The sequence below is a fragment of the Hoplias malabaricus genome, chromosome 3, assembly GCF_029633855.1.
Source record: "Hoplias malabaricus isolate fHopMal1 chromosome 3, fHopMal1.hap1, whole genome shotgun sequence".
In the NCBI taxonomy this organism is placed as follows: Eukaryota; Metazoa; Chordata; class Actinopteri; order Characiformes; family Erythrinidae; genus Hoplias; species Hoplias malabaricus.
In genome coordinates, this window is record NC_089802.1 from 10,856,590 (window position 1) to 10,877,549 (window position 20,960).

At 38.2% G+C, this 20,960-nt stretch overlaps 1 protein-coding gene and 1 long non-coding RNA gene across 4 annotated transcripts in view; one reads left to right on the forward strand and one right to left on the reverse strand.

The window, feature by feature from the left end:
- LOC136690894 (uncharacterized) overlaps window positions 1-6,432 on the reverse strand; it is a 62,532-nt gene extending 56,100 nt beyond the window's left edge. For 2 of the 3 annotated variants that reach the window (XR_010801803.1, XR_010801804.1), the window contains exon 1: window positions 6,241-6,432. This is a non-coding gene — a long non-coding RNA (uncharacterized lncRNA). The remainder of the gene's footprint in view (window positions 1-6,240) is intronic. The other variant, XR_010801805.1, reaches the window with a different exon arrangement.
- The window catches only part of cdh12b (cadherin 12b), a 111,739-nt gene extending 94,132 nt beyond the window's left edge, over window positions 1-17,607 (forward strand). The window contains exons 9-11 of the mRNA XM_066662952.1: window positions 8,712-8,829; window positions 10,848-11,099; window positions 16,221-17,607. Of these exons, the coding sequence (XP_066519049.1) occupies window positions 8,712-8,829; window positions 10,848-11,099; window positions 16,221-16,756 (906 nt within the window). The 3' untranslated portion in view covers window positions 16,757-17,607. The remainder of the gene's footprint in view (window positions 1-8,711; window positions 8,830-10,847; window positions 11,100-16,220) is intronic.
- The last annotated feature ends 3,353 nt before the right edge of the window (window positions 17,608-20,960 follow it).

Below are 20,960 nucleotides of genomic sequence, written 5' to 3' on the forward strand. Positions count from 1 at the left end.
ACTGGACATGAGGCAGGACAGGTGACGGGACTGGGTGTTGGGAATGGACAGGAGACTGGACTTGAGACAGGACAGAGGGTTGAAATGGAGACTGGACTGAAGACAAGACAGGTGAAGAGACAGGTGATAAGACATAAGACTGAAATGTGGACTGGACTGGATTAACAGGGGACTGGATAAGACTTGGCAGGGGAACAGGGACCAGGACGTTTACCGGGACTGACACGAACACAGTGACAGGGACGGGAACAGAGACAAAGGCAGACACAGGTACAGGGACGAGGACTAAGACAGGAACCAGGACAGGAACAGACATGGGAATCAAAACAACTGTGGGATGCCCAGGACTGGCAAATGTCTGAGGGGAAGTCTGAGGAACCAGCCTGGGCACAGTTATGGGGACACGACCTGAAGCGACCAGAGCCACAGTCACGGGTGCAGAAGCGGCCGGAGCCACAGTCACGGGTCCAGGAGCGGCTGGTGCCACCTTCACGGAGACAGGAGCGGCTGGTGCCGCCTTCACGGAGACAGGAGCGGCGGGTGCCGCCTTCACGGAGACCTCCAGACGTGCCAAGAGGCTTGCAAGCTTCTCCTGGAGATCAGGAGGGAGTGCAGCGACATCCTTGGGAGCAGAGGGCCCTGCGACGACGTCCTGTACTGGAACTGTTAAGGGTTTAGGGGGTCTGATGGGCGAACTCTTGAGGGATTTCTTTAACCATGGATCCCCCAGAGGTGCGCCCCTGTTAGCCTCACTTCCCTTGTCCTGAAGTCGGAGGCTAACAGCCCCCACCCTTAACCCCCCCCCCCAAAAAAAATTCCCCGGACCTGAAGGGGTAATCCACCAGCGAGGGAGTGACTCCAGCACGCTTCTAACGCCAGTTCCTTCGATTCACACTGGAGTAATCACTCGGTACATGAGTCGACTACTCTTGAAGGCGCTGAGGAACCGCGTCGTGCATTATATCAGTAATGTGATCTGGATGTAATGAGTGGATGAACAAATTAGACACACTACAATAGTATGACATTAAATGATTGATGCTTGCATGTGCTGTACTATCATTATGAAGTGAAAGTAGTGTTTACAAACTGGAGGATTCCTTTTATTAACAATCTCAACATCTACAGTGAATATAATTTAAATCTGATTGATTACAGTGGTCCTAATCTGAAATGGCACACAAGAATGACTTGATATTAAGTGAGAGACATATATTTAGGGGTGTACTTTCATTATAAAGTGAAAGTGGTGTGTGCAAACTGGAGGATTCCTTTTAATAACAATTCCAACATCCGGAGTGAATATAGCTGAAATGTGATCATTTACAATAGTTCTTTTTTAAAATGGCACACCAGAATGACTTCATATTCAGTGAGTGACATAATCAGGTGTGGTACTATGATTATGAAGTGAAATTGTTCTGTGCAAACTAATGGTTCACATTTAATAATGATATAAATTTGGAATTAAATTTACAGAAATGGGACAATTCAAATGGCCTTTATTTTGAAATGACACATCAGAATGACTTCATATGAAGTGAGTGACATAATCAGGTGTGGTACTATGATTATGAAGTGAAATTGTTCTGTGCAAACTAAAGGTTTCCTTTTAATAATTATTTAAATTTGGAAATAAATTTACAGAAATGGGACAATTCAAAGGGCCTTTATTTTGAAATGACACATCAGAATGACTTCATATTACATGAGTGACATAATCAGGTGTTGTACTATGATTATGAAGTGAAATTGTTCTGTGCAAACTAAAGGTTTCCTTTTAATAATTATTTAAATGTGGAATTAAATTTACAGATATGGGACAATTCAATGGGCTTTTATTTTGAAATGACACATCAGAATGACTTCATATGAAGTGAGTGACATACTCAGGTGTGGTACTATGATTATGAAGTGAAGTTGTTCTGTGCAAACTAAAGGTTTCTTTTTAATAATTATTTACATTTGAAATTAAATTTACAGAAATGGGACAATTCAAAGAGCTTTTATTTTGAAATGACACATCAGAATGACTTTATATTTAATGAGTGACATAATCAGGTGTGGTACTATGATTATGAAGTGAAATTGTTCTGTGCAATCTAAAGGTTTCTTTTTAATAATGATCTAAATTTTGGAATTAAATTTACAGAAATGGGACAATTCAAAGAGCTTTTATTTTGAAATGACACATCAGAATGACTTCATATGAAGTGAGTGATATAATCAGGTGTGGTACTATGATTATGAAGTGAAATTGTTCTGTGCAAACTAAAGGTTTCCTTTTAATAATTATTTAAATTTGGAAATAAATTTACAGAAATGGGACAATTCAAAGAGCTTTTATTTTAAAATGACACATCAGAATGACTTGATATTTAATGAGTGACATAATCAGGTGTGGTACTATGATTATGAAGTGAAATTAATCTGTGCAAACTAAAGGTTTCCTTTTAATAATTATTTAAATTTGGAAATAAATTTACAGAAATGGGACAATTCAAATGGCCTTTATTTTGAAATGACACATCAGAATGACTTCATATTACATGAGTGACATAATCAGGTGTGGTACTATGATTATGAAGTGAAATTGTTCTGTGCAAACTAAAGGTTTCCTTTTAATAATTATTTAAATTTGGAAATAAATTTACAGAAATGGGACAATTCAAAGGGCCTTTATTTTGAAATGACACATCAGAATGACTTCATATTACATGAGTGACATAATCAGGTGTGGTACTATGATTATGAAGTGAAATTGTTCTGTGCAAACTAAAGGTTTCTTTTTAATAATTATTTAAATTTGGAAATTAATTTACAGAAATGGGACAATTCAAAGGGCCTTTATTTTGAAATGACACATCAGAATGACTTCATATTACATGAGTGACATAATCAGGTGTGGTACTATGATTATGAAGTGAAATTGTTCTGTGCAAACTAATGGTTCACATTTAATAATGATATAAATTTGGAAATAAATTTACAGAAATGGGACAATTCAAAGGGCCTTTATTTTGAAATGACACATCAGAATGACTTCATATGAAGTGAGTGACATAATCAGGTGTGGTACTATGATTATGAAGTGAAGTTGTTCTGTGCAAACTAAAGGTTTCTTTTTAATAATTATTTACATTTGAAATTAAATTTACAGAAATGGGACAATTCAAAGAGCTTTTATTTTGAAATGACACATCAGAATGACTTTATATTTAATGAGTGACATAATCAGGTGTGGTACTATGATTATGAAGTGAAATTGTTCTGTGCAATCTAAAGGTTTCTTTTTAATAATGATCTAAATTTTGGAATTAAATTTACAGAAATGGGACAATTCAAAGAGCTTTTATTTTGAAATGACACATCAGAATGACTTTATATTACATGAGTGACATAATCAGGTGTGGTACTATGATTATGAAGTGAAATTGTTCTGTGCAAACTAAAGGTTTCTTTTTAATAATTATTTAAATTTGGAAATTAATTTACAGAAATGGGACAATTCAAAGGGCCTTTATTTTGAAATGACACATCAGAATGACTTCATATTACATGAGTGACATAATCAGGTGTGGTACTATGATTATGAAGTGAAATTGTTCTGTGCAAACTAATGGTTCACATTTAATAATGATATAAATTTGGAAATAAATTTACAGAAATGGGACAATTCAAAGGGCCTTTATTTTGAAATGACACATCAGAATGACTTCATATGAAGTGAGTGACATAATCAGGTGTGGTACTATGATTATGAAGTGAAGTTGTTCTGTGCAAACTAAAGGTTTCTTTTTAATAATTATTTACATTTGAAATTAAATTTACAGAAATGGGACAATTCAAAGAGCTTTTATTTTGAAATGACACATCAGAATGACTTTATATTTAATGAGTGACATAATCAGGTGTGGTACTATGATTATGAAGTGAAATTGTTCTGTGCAATCTAAAGGTTTCTTTTTAATAATGATCTAAATTTTGGAATTAAATTTACAGAAATGGGACAATTCAAAGAGCTTTTATTTTGAAATGACACATCAGAATGACTTCATATGAAGTGAGTGATATAATCAGGTGTGGTACTATGATTATGAAGTGAAATTGTTCTGTGCAAACTAAAGGTTTCTTTTTAATAATTATTTAAATTTGGAAATTAATTTACAGAAATGGGACAATTCAAAGGGCCTTTATTTTGAAATGACACACCAGAATGACTTCATATTACATGAGTGACATAATCAGGTGTTGTACTATGACTATGAAGTGAAATTGTTCTGTGCAAACTAAAGGTTTCTTTTTAATAATTATTTAAATTTGGAAATAAATTTACAGAAATGGGACAATTCAAAGGGCCTTTATTTTGAAATGACACATCAGAATGACTTCATATTACATGAGTGACATAATCAGGTGTTGTACTATGACTATGAAGTGAAATTGTTCTGTGCAATCTAAAGGTTTCTTTTTAATAATGATCTAAATTTTGGAATTAAATTTACAGAAATGGGACAATTCAAAGAGCTTTTATTTTGAAATGACACATCAGAATGACTTCATATGAAGTGAGTGACATAATCAGGTGTGGTACTATGATTATGAAGTGAAATTGTTCTGTGCAAACTAAAGGTTTCCTTTTAATAATTATTTAAATGTGGAATTAAATTTACAGATATGGGACAATTCAATGGGCTTTTATTTTGAAATGACACATCAGAATGACTTCATATGAAGTGAGTGACATAATCAGGTGTGGTACTATGATTATGAAGTGAAGTTGTTCTGTGCAAACTAAAGGTTTCTTTTTAATAATGATCTAAATTTTGGAATTAAATTTACAGAAATGGGACAATTCAAAGAGCTTTTATTTTGAAATGACACATCAGAATGACTTCATATGAAGTGAGTGACATAATCAGGTGTGGTACTATGATTATGAAGTGAAATTGTTCTGTGCAAACTAAAGGTTTCCTTTTAATAATTATTTAAATTTGGAAATAAATGTACAGAAATTGGACAATTCAATGGGCTTTTATTTTGAAATGACACATCAGAATGACTTCATATGAAGTGAGTGACATAATCAGGTGTGGTACTATGATTATGAAGTGAAATTGTTCTGTGCAAACTAAAGGTTTCTTTTTAATAATTATTTAAATTTGGAAATAAATTTACAGACATAGGACTACACAAAGGGCCTTTTTTATAAATGGCACATCAGAGTGACTTGAGAGTCATGTCCTAAAATCTTCATCATTTCCACAAAATAGCAAATATTTGTTGTTTATCCATTTATTATTTGTTTAGAAAATTATTTATTATTACATACATTTCCTGTCATTGACTTTTGGCTTTTATTTAGAAATTTGTTCCTCTGCACGCTATTACCGTAATGTTCAGAATACGACGTTCCACCAAATCTAAGTGGGGGCTGGCTTGACCAAGCTTTTCCAAGTGGAGGCTGGCTTGACTTCAGTTCAGTCCATCAGTGACACTAAGGGGTTTAAAAACGGCAGCAGCACTGCTGTGTCTGATGCATTCGTATCAGCACGACACACACAAACACAACACAAGAACTGGGATGAGCTTGAAGCCAGAACGTCGCCCGTTCAATTCCCAGGACCGCCAAGGGGAAATTCATGCACGGCTGAAGTGCCCTTGAGCAAGCCACCTAGCTCCAAAACTGCTCCCCGGGCATCGAGGTGGTTGGCAGCCCCCTGCTCTGGTTGTGTGTGTGTGTGTGTGTTCACTGCCCCTAGTGCATGTGAAGATTTGTGTGTTTACTACTATGGATGGGTCAAATGCAGAGAAGCAATTTCCCAAAGGCGATCAATAAAAGATAAAAGGTGTTTCTTCTTTTTCTTCCCATCAGTGTCACTACAGCTCTGTGAATGATCCACAACCCGAATCATACCCTCTCTGTGGAGGTCTCGACCACTGAACAACAGGGTGAAAGGGAGCAAACAAAATATGCAGAGCAAGAAATGGACTATAGCCTGAAATTATAGAACAGCGGCAAGGGGCTCCTACAGGGTCAGTGGAGCTGAGAAAGTGGGCCGTGAGGGTAAAAACAAACTGGTCATGATTTATCGACCAACGCCAACTACAAATTTTGGGAAGTTATCAAACTTCCTCCACATCGATTACAAGTCGTCAACATTCAACCGTCCACTGCTCGGAGGACGCTGCCTTTTTTAACCGTTTAAAAACCTCATATTCTGTCTTAAAATCACTTACAGTCACATAAAAGGCGCCACACTGGTAAAAATCTCCTAAAGCACTGGTAAATCGCTCACCACGGCACGGCACATGCCTTTATTTCTTGCGTAATTGTAACGCAACATTCCGGCGCTAAGTCCAGTGATGTAACAATGATGAATTCCAAGCGTAACGTGTTCCTGCTTAGATTCCAGATGGACCAATGAGCGCTGTGGGTTGTGTCCGAAGTGGAAAGCGTGTCTCATTCGTTTTGTTAGCTGTTGCTATTGGTTTAAAAGATGTCAATCGTAAGGAATCAGACGAAGACAAAGAAATGCGATGTACCAAGAGTACACACTCGCTGAGAGAGAGAGAGAGAGAGAGAGAGAGAGAGTGAGAGAGAGAGAGAGACTCAATAAATGAGCTCCAGATGCGCAGTAAACGAGTGTTTAAGACTAAAGTGTCGATGGAACGCCACCCGGGCCAAAACATTTTAGAAAAGGGTACTTTTTTTTATTCACAGACAAACAAATACAATTTTTATGCTCTGTGACACACACAATTTTAAACATTTTGGCCACTACATTCAGAAAATACAGAATAACTCTAACACACTTTAGTGGATCTTCTTAAAATTGTGCAGTTTGTCTTAAATAGGGTGACCATATTTGAGTTTTCAAAAAGAGGACACACTGCGGCACACAGCTCCAGGGACCTGGAGGTTGTGGGTTTGAGTCCCGCTCCGGGGGTCTGTTGGTGTGTTCTCCCACAGTCCAAAACAAATGTTAGTAGGTGGATTGGTGACTCAAAAGTGTCCGTAGGTGTGAGTGTGTGAGTGAATGTGTGTGTTGCTCTGTGAAGGACTGGCGCTCCCTCCAGGGTGTATTCCCACCTTGCGCCCAATGATTCCAGGTAGGCTCTGGACCCACCGCGACCCTGAACTGGATAAGGGTTACAGATAATGAATGAATGAATGAAAAGGACACATTGGGCAGGTTGGCAGCACAAATGCACAACCATGCAGCTATTCTGCTGAAGTTTAATTCATAAACAGATACTCTTTAACAAGAGAAATAACAAATGCCATTTTGGACAGATTCCTTTCCATTCAACATTTGGCCCTAAGCAATAATAATAATAATAATAATAATAATAATAATAATAATAATAATAATAATAGGCGGCACGGTGGTGCAGCAGGTAGTGTCGCAGTCACACAGCTCCAGGGGCCTGGAGGTTGTGGGTTCGATTCCCGCTCCGGATGACTGTCTGTGAGGAGTTGGTGTGTTCTCCCCGTGTCCGCGTGGGTTTCCTCCGGGTGCTCCGGTTTCCTCCCACAGTCCAAAAAAACCACACGTTGCAGGTGGATTGGCGACTCGAAAGTCCGTGTGTGTGAGTGAATGTGTGTGTGTCTGTGTTGCCCTGTGAAGGACTGGCGTCCCCTCCAGGGTGCATTCCCGCCTTGCGCCCGATGATTCCAGGTAGGCTCTGGACCCCCCGCGACCCTAAATTGGATAAGCGGTTACAGATAATGGATGGATGAAACCTGTTATTTTCCGTTCATACACAACTTCAAAATTGAAGCCCTGTATTAAAGTGACTTGTTTACACCAGAAAACTCATGAACATGACAGAAACTGACAAGTTTACATTTTAACTGTTTTTTAAACGTTACTAAAAGTAAGCACCGCATTTTATCAACCGGAAGTAATACAGACTTGATCAGAGCATCACTGGGATCAAGACGTTTATGTATAAATACTTATATTTCATATTTTATCAGGTCTGGCTGATAAAACGTGCTGTGTGTGATAGCTATAATTCAGTCTCTCCCCTGTCCCGGCTTTAATGAGTTGGCCTGTTTTCTTCTAAAGTTAAAGTTAAACAGAAAAACTGTGCAGATGTAACCTGATTAACTCGTCAGAAAGTCAGTAACGGTCAGGTGTGTCCATGTATTTGTGTAGTTATAGGGTCACAAGTGACGACTTTCAGTTTTGTAAAATAGAGAACACATCAAGAAAGGGATTAGGGCTTATTGTAAGAATTGGGACAGGGGAAGATTGTGGACGGCAAAATCCTGGACAGTTTTGGAGATTTAGAAATCCCAGCCCAGATGCATTTTTTAAGTTCAAAAAGTGGGCATGTCTGGTTACCTTATCTTATAAGACCCTACAGTGCTCTATCACACCATGTTCTGAATGTGTTAGAAGATGTATTAACAGAATTTATAGAGATGGGAACAATCAGCAATTCTAGTTATAGGCCAGTCCCATCAGACTTTGTGTTACAAATAAACCAAATCAATGTTACAAATTTACCTACTCTAAACATTCAAATTTATTTTGCAAGTAATAATTTGGACTATATAAACTGCCAAATTTTGTGTTGGTTTTGTACTTGTAGATTTGGGAACTAATAAACATTTCTTTCTGCAACTAACCTGAGAGCATACACACTGGTCTTTCTGTGCAACAAAATTCTAATCCAGTTTAACTGTGCTGCATTAACAGGTGATTCAAGTCATCAGTGCAACAGACCAGGATCTTCCCATGACAGGTCAGAAGTTCTCCTTTAGATCACCCCAGGATGGGTTGAAGAACAAGAATTTCACCATCAAAGACTTTGGGAGTGAGTCTGAATTCTCTAGCAAATCTGTTGTTTTTCATGAATGTTCAGCTTGCCTGACAGCAATTTTCTGTGTAATCTGCAGTATTTAAAACATCATCCCTCCTGATTAATGAGAATTGATTAAGTGTGAAAATTATGCAGGTGATTCTACTGCCAGGACATCAAATTTAATGCATGTAAATCTGACATGGCTTTGGCTGAGATCACAGAAATTTCAAGTGCATGACTGTCAGTCATCTCCACAACCCAGACACACAATGGTGTGGCAACTTATATTTTGACCTAAGACTCTAGAGCTATTGTTATTTTGAGTCGCTGAGAATTAAAATTTTAGAAAAAATCTCTCCAAATTGGAGATGTGTTAAAATCTTATTTTTTTTATTTTTTATGGACAAAATTGGTCAGCTTTGAAACTGATTTAATAGTGTGCATAGTCATGATTTGTTAAAACTGGGGTTGATTAAATGATTAAATAATTTAGCTTTTCTTTCTTGTTAAATATCAGTCTACACATATGGATCCCATTTGTTTTAGATCTTCTTTCTTTCTTGATACTTGTAGACATAGAGTATTGATGCCCTCTCTACAACCTGGTGCTCAATGTTTTGTTCAAGGCAGTTTTTTCCTTAAGATATTGGCTTTTCTTTACCCATTTTGTCATTACCAGTTACATCTAGAACTCCCAGTTTTATAATGCTACTAAGCAGTGAGGGTTTAGAGTTGTGCATACTTCCTTTGGGAGCTTTGAAGGCTACCACTGCTTCTTTATGAACTGCCACAAAGAGGACATCATTGGACTGGACTATACAGGCAGGAGAATTGCACAATTCTTGCATTGCACTGAGTGACTGTTTGGGGAGTTGGTGGGGGACCAGGAGAGAAAGGCCTGTTTTGGCAAACTTTTGATGTCAGTTTTTATGTTTCCAGAGAGAGGTATAGAGACATAGCCATACTGAAAACAAAATACCCAAAATGTAGTGCTCTTAAAAGGGCATAAGTTCAAAAAGGAGCACGTAAACAACACAGTATTTGGGCTTGGTGCATGGTGGAACTGACAAAGCCCTCATCCACTGTGAATGAAAACCTCCTGCGGGTGGGTAACGGACAGGGGCAAATGTGCTTAAAGGTGTAAGACCCAATGACAAAACGCTGAGTAAGAAAAAATAAAACAAGATGAACTTCTACCTGTGACATACGTAAAAGAACAAATAATCTTCCACCGACACAGGTCAAGCAGTGAGGTTTAAGGTTAGGCACCTATCAATTTAGTCAGCAATCTTGTTAAAACAGTTGCATACCATCAGTCCTTTGACAGTCATCACATTATTGTGATGTCACATTATAGATGTTACATTCTAAACTATTTGTGAAGCCAAGGCCATTTCAATTATTCATCATGTTCTTAGCTGTTGCAGTTGTGGGGTCAGTAAGAGGACACTAGTCCTCATAAGAACTAAAACAGTCTATTCCCAAATGTTTTGACTGGAGTGTCACTAAAAATCTGATTATGCATTTCATAAATAAAATAATTAAAACTGTACAGTTGTGTATTTCTAAGAATTTTTGACTGAACACAATACTGACAAACTATTTGTTCCCTTAAAAAACAAAACAAAAAAACAAAAAACAAAAAACAACAAAAAATAAAACCTGAAGTCGATTTGTAAAATTTGCTGTCAGAGATATCACTTCATATATTCATCTTAGATGATCATACTGCAATATACAGTATATTCCTAAAAAATACAGTACATTCCTGAATGCAATGGCAAATGTATGACATCATATGATAACTAGCACATATTAAGGGCAGGAATAGTTATATTTTGTGTCAAGCATAAGGACTTTCGATCAGGATTTAGCTGCAATGACTTATATATATATATTTTTTTGCCTCAGTGCTTAGTCCTTAGTCTGTAGTAAAACACTTTCCTGATAGCTGTAAATCATCATAATTTAAATGAAATGTGGGATACAAATGAATTGACAGTATTGTTATTTATTTATTTTTAATACAGACAACACTGCAGGTGTTGTGACACTGCGTGGTGGTTTTCGCCGGCGCCATCAGGAGATCTACCATCTACCAGTGGTTATCGAGGACAGTGGTTTGCCGGTAAAAAACAGCACCAGTACCCTGACCATCCGAGTGTGTGCCTGCAATTCTGATGGGACTCTGCTGACCTGTAGCGCTGAGGCCATCTTCCTCCCTGTGGGCCTCAGCACTGGAGCACTTATCGCCATTCTGCTCTGCATCGTCATACTGCTCGGTGAGTGAATTACTGCCAGTCACATCACAGGAAACACTATCACTTTCTATCACATGCTATTTTGCACTGTGTGAATGCAGTCATGTTGATTCTTATGATGCCATACCTGGATGTACAACAAACACACAGTTTGGTTATTCATCACATTTATTGACATTTTGTAGAATCAAACTCATGTCTGGTAAAAGTGAGTGTACATTTTTCTATAATGTTTTAACAGCCATAAAAATTAATTAGTTTTTAAATAGCAAGAATTGTAATCTAGGTCATAAAAATATCAATAAAATGAAAAGTAGAAAATAATGATAATAAAATAGTATCATTAAAAGGTAAATCTGGGCATGTCTGTTGCACGTAATATGGAAAAATGCACCAGTCCTAGTCCATTCATTTCTTTACACTGAAGTATACAAAAGGGCCTAGTAGAATATTTGTTTCTTTATTTAAATAGGCCTCACCTATTATATTGATTCCAAGACTGGATGATTCCTATTAGTTATAATTAGTCTAAGATTTAAGACCTTAAGTTTGTTTTTTTGTATCTAACTAAATAGCACAGAGAGCAGGACTCAGAACAGTTCTTTGTATATCATCCAGAGCAAAAATACAGTAAGACATGTTTGTTTTTGCTTCTTGGACCACAAGCCAAATTTTCCTGGATGGAATATCGACGAGATCGAAATGACGAGACTGTTGGTATAGCCTCACATTGTTTATTTAAAACCCTCATTAATTAAGCACGGGGACATGAGCCATGGTGGATTGGCATCAGGAGGATAGCAGTGTCTGATGGCTGCTTCACTCCCAGTCAAATTCATAATGAAAAACATTGACTCTTGAAATTACATTACAACCTGATCATGGACTGAATTACTCCCCTCCATAACTTAACCATGAAGGTCAGAGATGCACAAACTTTAACTCCCTGCAGTGGTAATTCAAAGTCAATAAAAATGGAGAAGGAAACTTTTATTGCGTCCTCATAATTGCCATTTTCTGCTGGTCGTTAAGTGTGAACCATCTAAAGAAAAAAGGATGTCCTAAGCACTTATCTGTTCCTGACTGAGCCAAAGAAAAGTTCATGTCCAAGTGGTTCTGAATGCTAAGCTAAAGTCTAGTAAAATGGTAACCAAATTACTTCAGTGTTGAGTGGAATTAATGAAGAACAAAGGAAGAAGAAGAAAAAAAAAAAAACATCTCTTAAGAGCTAAGTTAATTTATTGCAGAATATTTTTCCCCAATAAATGTCAACACCCTCCCAATCTTTAATTTACTTCTGAATAAGATGTTTGCTGCTGACATTTTCTACAATGTCACTACTAAATGTGCACATAAAGAAATAATTTAAATTTCTTAACTTATATTTTTAAGGCTTCATAAAAATGTGGTAAACCAAAATACGTTTCCCAAATATTATAATTTCCAGTTCTCACCTATAACCTACAAATCATAGGTTTGAACTCATATCACTGGCTCGTTTTTTATTATTTTGTTGTCGAACGTGGTGTTTTTGTTTTAAAATGTTTTTGTTATGAGATTTCAATTTGATTAGATTTCAACTATTTCAAATTCATTTTTTTGTTTGTACTGCAATTCAACTGCAGAGAAATATAAATAGAGTCATGCTCAATAATGAGTTGTTTATATTGAATGGCCTCATGTGAACCAAAGACCCAGTGCCTAATACAGTGTATAATAAGTAATGATTCAGTTTTTACTTGAATGTAAATTTCTCAGAGTACAGGGGGATGCACATCTGCGTCCCTCAGGCTGATTAATAACTCAGAACACATAACAGCCAAGTTACAGAAGAAAAATCAGAGCATTTAGATGGAGCTGAATTTAAAATGTGTGGTTTTTCCATCGCCCCTGATGTCAAAACATCACGTTCAGTGCTTCTGGGTTCCCGCAGAGTTCTAATGTCAACAAACACAGATCGTCTGGCTTCACCCTGTAGCTTCCCACAAACCCGTCGCCAAAGACTCAGTGTGTGACAGAGCGCTCTCCAAGGGTTGATGAGCTCAACACTTTTATTTACTTTTGTTTTTGTTTTTCCTGCAGTCATTCTCTGCTTTTGAAAAGTGAGCTTTCATCTATCATGACCTTACCACTGTCCCCATCAAAAGTTAAACCCATTCCTTCAGTCGTCTCAGCATTTTATCTTGAAGCCTTGGGGGCTGTAATAGCTGTCTGCACACTTTCAGCCAAGAACAAAGCAAAGAGGCTCACACAGAAAGGGACAGGCACCAGACTGAACGGAGTTTCAGCCTCCCGCTGTACCCTCAGTGTTCTCAAGGTAAAAAGGAGACAAATTATTTTGTGGGAGCAAAAGGGTTTTACTGCCAGCTCCCTTCCAGCACACCATTTATACCGCACAACCTGATGTTACTTTTGTAAGCTGTATTTAAAATACAGCTGTACTACAGCTCTTCACCATGATCTTGCCATCTCCTTCGAGATCTCTGATCACTCCATCTGCAGAAACATGAAGCCTTAGTTGTGGATGACCATTGATGACATTGTGATGACATTGACCTCAACAAGGAGAATTAGATTTTTTGTTCTCTAGTCATTTTTTATTGCTCTGCCTCTTGTCATTTCAAGACTTGACTACAGCAGCTCCCTTTTGGTTGATCTTCCTATGTGGCCCATCAAGGCGTTGCAACAGATTCCAGAATGTGGCAGCATGAATTTTCAGCCATGTAACACCTCTTCAGCTTTATCTTCACTGGCTTCCTGCAGTTCCCTGCATCAGATTCAAAACCCTGACACTTTTTTTATGTAAATCTCAGCCTGACCCACCATCCTTCAAGAATTCCCCATAGTGTCTGAATAACAGAATTGTGTGTTAAGCATCTCCTTTTCTAGAGCCAGAGATATTTATAGTTATTGTGATCAATGGGATGCTTTTCTGTGTGTATTATTAATCGATTGCATGTTTCATTAGAGAGAATAATTATTCCTGATGTTTCCAGCTTAAACTCATGTATGTAAATGACCTCTTTTCTATTAGATGCTCTGTGCCTTACTGAGAATTAAGTCCTGGTGGAAATATCTTATAACAGCTGTGTGAATATGGATGAAACTGCTGCCAGATTAATAGGTTGATGTGTGTAGATGATTTTTCAAGACAGACATCAAGACATGAAATTCAAATTGGGTTGGTTTTGCAGCTTATTTGCCTTGGATTGGTGAGTGAATAGTGTGCTTTGAAATTCATAAAACGTAATAATGTTTACATACAACATCAGTCTTTTTTATTTTTCGTAGCTCGTCACTCCTCATAACTGCATAATGTGATGCATGTTGTTTATGGGGAGATATTGAATCAGTGAAATATATAAATGTTTGCTATAGGTCATTTCATTTACAGGACAGAAATATTCCTTTTACATTTTTTCCTTCGAAACGGACTTTTACCAGCATTCAAAATGTCTGACTTTTGGCTACATCACTGTGCGCCAAACACTTGGCTAGCTCAGACGCCCTCCCAGATACCATGTTCCACGTCATGTTACAAAAGGCATGTAATAAGATTTCTGATTCACATTGACGTAGGAGTGTATGAGTGTAACAAAAATACTGATATGAATGTGCATGGGGCCCTTGCACTAAATCAAAATTCAAATAGATTAGAGTGCAAATCGCTATCATTCTCAGCTTCTACACCCATGACAGGTCTGTGCCTAAGAACCTGCCACCACAGATGTTTAAAGGCTGGCATCTCTCACTGTTTCTGTGCCTGCGAGAAAAACTGGCACTTTAGACTCTTCCTGTCGAACCATGTCCTTGCGAGAGGTGCCAGTCAGAATCACTGACTGCATGGTTACATGGATATGGAGGAATGGAGCAGGAACGTGGAGAGACAGAAAGAGGGGGGTGGGGCATTCATCCATTATAGGTGCTCTTTTTGTCAGGCTGACCTAGTTCCAGCAGAAGCAGCCATGACAGGCATGGTGAAAGCTCAGCCTGACCAAGGAAAATGCATCATCAGTTGCATGCCATGGGCCACACACACTACATAGAGGCAATCCCCCCCCCCCAGCCCCAAATTCTTATATGTTCACTTATTGCAATATACATGTCCAACACTTGAGGGCACTCTTGTTTCACAGCTGTGCTCCACAGGCTTCAATGCAGGACCCTGGTTCTTTATTTATCTTTTCCCACTGCCTTCTTTTGTCTCCTGCACTCTCCTCTAAGTGTCATACCCTACCAGTCTTGACTTACGTAATTATGAACATTTCCCTTCGTCCCAAACAGACGCACTGCACCTCTAGAGTCTCTGTTCTCCCTCATGTTGGAGGAAAGCGGCTGGCTGCCCACGTACTGAGTAGTGCCCAGCCTACACAAAACTCTCATCTATATTTGCTGGACTGTAGCCACAGGGCACCGTGTCTTTCCTGGTAGGCCAGTCAAAAAATCAGTCTAAAAAAGAAACGGAGCTGCCCTGCTCTGAAGCAGTCTGTCATCAGGGCTGAAGACTCCACATCTTGAGCAGCCTCCTTGTGATTGCAGCTGCTGCCAAATATGCAGCTTGAAATTGTTTGAAAATGACTGAAAACACAGAAGAACAAAGCGGGACTTTCCTTAACTTCAGAGACAGAAGTATGGATGTGCATCTCAAATGAGATGCTATTTAGATTTTTTTTGTGATCAGATGGTTTACTGATTTTAAGTGAAAATAAGCATACATCCTCTAAAGGAAACAAATCTGACACATTAATGCACAGTTGCTGCTTGGTCACTGAATGGAACCTCCAGGAGCCCAAAATGTTGAGCTGTTCAATGGCACTGTTAGTGGCGATTCAAAAAGTAGAGGTGGCTGGCTTCACATGTCTTGGAGGAAGCTAATCTTCCTGAAATTGTGACTGTGGGAAACTTAGCTAGTGGGTGGATGTGGCGTGAAATGTGTTGAAAGATGCTGTAGTTTTCTTCCCTGCAGAGAAAGTCTTATTTTCACTTAGAGAATCAGCAGAATATGAATAAAGGGCTGTATTTTCTGTCATATTTTCCAGGCCATTGATTGATGGCGTCCTTGTTCCTAAAATTTTCCAGCTTCCATCTAACAGGGCTTTGATGTATCTTGTTTTTTTTCCTCATGTTTCTGTCTCCCTGCAGTGATCGTGGTGCTGTATGTGGGCGTGAGGAGGCAGAAGAAGAAGGAGACGCTGATGACATCTAAGGAGGACATACGGGACAATGTTATTCACTATGACGATGAAGGCGGTGGCGAGGAGGACACGCATGCCTTCGACATGGGCACTCTGAGAAACCCTAAAGTCATCAAGGAGAACCTGCTGAGACGTGACGTTAAGCCCGAGGCTGGACGAGCCCCTCGGCCCCCCACAGCCTCACAGGACAATTCAGACATCCAGAACTTCATCAGCCAGAGGCTGCATGAACATGATGGAGACACCTCAGCCCCTCCCTACGACTCTCTGGCCACTTACGCTTACGAAGGAGAGGGCTCTGTGGCCGAGAGCCTCAGCTCCATAGAATCTCTCAAAGGAGAAACGGAAGAGGATTACGACTACCTAAATGAGTGGGGACCCCGTTTCAAAACCCTGGCGGGGATATTTGGGGAGCGTTCTGAAAGCCAGACTGATATCACCTCCACAACGAGCACCGCCACCACCACAGAGAACAAACATTGATGTTTTCAGCCTCGTCCGCAAGCTTGAAAACTAATGTGGACTTAGAATATGTTTATTTGTTTACTTCACTTTCTTAGCAGATTCTCTCTTTTTTTAAAAATTGCTGTTGTTCTTTTTAGCTATTTAAGGATTTTGTTACTCTCAGATTGGTTCCGTGTGCTATTGTTTGCCTCCATTGCCTGTCCACAAGGACCTCGGAAGTTTGTTGGCAAAAAAAAAAAAAAAAAAAAAGACCTTTCAGCTGTCTATTTTTTTCTTATTTATTCTGCTTTTCTTTTCATTACTTGAGAAAAGACAAAGCTGAATAGAAATTAGGGAAATGCAAGCTTTTTATTTGACATCCTTAAAAAAGTGCCTCAATGGAATTTGGGTTTGTTTATTATTATTTTACTGTTTTTTTTTTCCTACTCTCAACCACCCAACCCCCACCTCCCCCCATCCCCCCACACACAAAGTAAGTGGTGAACTAATGACATGGAGACGCATCTGTGACTTTGCTGGGGGCTGGGGGGATGACCAGCTTCATCAAGGGGCCCATGGGGGAAAGATATACACATGGCCCAAGTTTGGCCAAAGATATTTTGAATGTTATTTATGATTCTATTTATTTATTTGTGAGGCTAGCAGGCCAGTTTTTAGGATTTGTTGATGTATTTATCTATTTATCTCAAACTTAAAGTAAATACGGATTTTTTTATTTTTTAAAGACACTTGGGGGTTTTTGTAATTAATCACTCCTCACACTGTCATGGACACTAATGTGTTGTGAGGAAATTGTACAAACTGTAAAAAAGAATCTTGTAAAACATCTGTTTAGGGCTGAACACAAGCTACTACAGTTGAGTCATGTAATACACACAGTTTTCTTAAATAAACACCGCTTGGGAAGAAAAAAAAAACAGCATATTTCATTAAGTTGGATCTAAAATTAAAATTTCATGAACTTCCTATACCTTCAGGTTAAACTAGCTCACAGAGGGAGCCACTCCTTTACTTTGCTGAATGAACTCGCATATCTACCAAGCCTCTACTAAGAATTCTAAGGACTTAGGCTTCCATAAGGGTAAAGCTGTAATAGGATAAGGTCTTTTTTGAGTTTTAACCTCAGCTTTCAGGTGCCAGGACTGGTCTTGATATCCAAATCCTGCTGCGAAGCCTGGCTGTGGTTCTGCACTGCACTTTGACCTTTGTTTGCTAATCTGAGGTTTGGGTTTCACCTGAAAAGGCTCAGTGCAACTGAGCTTGCCTGCAATTTTCAAGTAAATCGTTTGATGTTGGTTGGTACTGAAGAGAATGAGAGCTTGTGTGTGTTCACTGTAATCCCACAGCCTCAACAAAAGAATGCTAGCACTCTTTACTGCTTTAGCGCTCATTTTTGGAAAGGGTTTCAAGCACGAGTCAGTGATTTACTTGAAGTGTATTAAATAACACAGAAAAGTACCAGTGCAGGATTTCTAGCTATGATCCAGCCATAGGATCCAGAAGTGCCACCATTTTAAGCTTTAATTCCACTATGAAATTAGTGACACTGAAGAATTGTAACAGAGAATGGGTTCATGTTAGCCTTTTAGGTGTTCTCTATATAGTGATAATAAGGATTTGTGACTTTAAAAAGCTTTAAAAATTGTATAGGAGCCAAACTGTCAATAATATTCAGTATTATAAACAATCTAATTAGTATTTAAAACTCTGGGTTCCTGTTGTTTAGAAATACTTAAAGATATTTTTAATAATTCACAGTTGAAAACTGACAATCAACTAGGCCTATAAAATATTATTGGCCATATTCCCCAAAGACCATTGGAGCCTTAAATAAAAATGGGTCGTAAGTGGTGATATAGAACATTGAAACCTGGAAGAGCCCTTGACAAAACCTCTAAGCATGTACTTTTAGCATTATACAGACTATTAAACCTAATGAGTTTAATTAGTGATAGTAAACAGTATTCAACAATATGAAAGAAACTTTTTATTACAATATTTATCAATGAAACAACCAGTTCTTGGTTATTGTTAGAACTCTCTGAGCTTATATCCAGCATTAGCATTAAGGTGTAAAGACCCCATAGTCATAGACCTGTTGATTTGTTATTACACTGTCTCCTCAAGCAAAATCTGGGGCATTTCATGAATGTGAAAATGAGGCTGTCATTACTAATGTGTTCAATGGTTCTCTCTGTGGGGATGACAGCACGCTGCAAATCTTAAGCTCAGGCAGTCATTATTCCACAGCAAGCTCTGTGGAATGAATCAAAACTAAGTTTTTTTTGGATGCTAATGTAACAATCCACAGATTGTATCAACAACAGAGCAGAAAAGGAAAATTTATCGGAGTAATGTCTAAGGACTTGTTTTGCTAATTATTTAAATAGTTACTTTACTACAAATATTTCTCTATAAACTACGGCCATGTGTATTTGTGAGCACTATAGGATGTGTGTGTGTGTTTTGGGTTTGGGTCAAATGTCAATTTAGATCTATATTTTCAAAGCTGTGATGAAAGGAAACTTTCAGTCCAGAGACTTTATAACCAGTATCTCTATTAGGAGGAAGCCCTTACAGTGTTCTCCCTATCTGTCTCCATTTCTCACTTATTTATTTTCCCTTCTAGCACATACCTCAGTGTCTCAAGCTCATTCTTGCTCTCTGTCCTCTGCAGTCTATCACCACTATTCATTCGCTCACCTCCTTTCTCCTCTCTCCCACTTTCTCTGCCATACTCCAGGGGATTTGGGTCCTTGTGTATCTGGGTCATGCAGCAGGCCTATCACGCCTTTACAGTGACTGACTTGCTGTGTGTGTGTCTGTGTGTGTGTATTCGCTTCATGGACTCAACTCAGAATTAAAATAAGAATTTGTTTTTCATTTCATCACATCTAAGGTACATTTACTGCCAATTATTCTCTTTCAACTCAAATGTGCTGATTTATCCAACTCTCCACCTCCTCCCATTCCTCGTCATGCTTCATAATCCTTCCTTTCGCATCTGTCGCATCTCATCAAAAACCAATAAATGTTTTTGAAGCTTTAAGTGGGAGGCTGGCTGAAAAGTAAACAAAAAATATTGATGTATGTATTTGTGTACATTTGTTCATGTCACTGCGTTCCACATTCTGTTACACACTATAGGAATGAATGAATGAGTAAATGGAACATTTACAATTACAGTTTTACAATGCAGGCTAATCAGCAATTAGTGGTAGGTCTCTCTAGGCATTTCCCAATTCATTTATCAATTCATCTTGATGCAGTAATATTTCTTATTTCGTAATTTATATATTTTCATTTTCTCTTTTCTGCAGAAAAGCTTTCTGGAGTAGAACATTGGGAAACCATAAAATAAGAAAATTGAACCTTGTACTTATGAAATGTGAGACAAACGTATGTCTACAAATGTTAATTAGTGGCATCCTGGACTTTTTCCCACCTCCAAGCTGGACTTTACCAAGGTACAGTCTACCCTATTAAGTCTCTGGGTGTGGGGAATTTATTTTAAAGTAGATGTAGTGTATGTAATAATACTGCAATGGTGTGTTGATTGAGAACTGATTCTCATAAAAGAGAACCACAGTGTATCTGACAATCTACTATTTTTCCAAACAAATCAGCAATCCTCCAGAGAGAAAGACATAAAAATTCATATCACTGATTAAGTGGCTGTTTGTTTGTTTGTGAATCTTCCTTTTCAATAGTCTCAGTCCACTTCAATTGATTACCCTTCAAACATCTACACGGTGACTGAAAGAAACACACAGAATGCTTTCTTTTTTATTAACAATGAATATGCTCAACTTTCTTTTTCAACTAGCATTAAACAGTATAGGTTCTGACAGATTCTTTGCTTGAAATCCACATTCCCAGTAATGCTCCTTCTATTAAATGTCACTCAATTATGCCATCCTTATTCACTCTACCATTCCACACTTCACATGCACTAAATCATCAAAACAAAATGCCATTACATGCCATTATATTTTCTTTTGCTTTGCGAATGCCAAAAGAGGCCAGTGCTTGAGTGTATTTTTCAGTCACCCCATGTCACATAATGCATCAATTACTATTCATGTATTTGACCAGCAGTGACATCTACAAAAGGGGTTATGCCCTTGTCACTAGCCCACTCGATAGCCCACTTCTCATCCTCTCATAATGCATGCGAACTGTTCAAATTCAATTCTACTGCTCAGTCTAAGAAAATTTATTT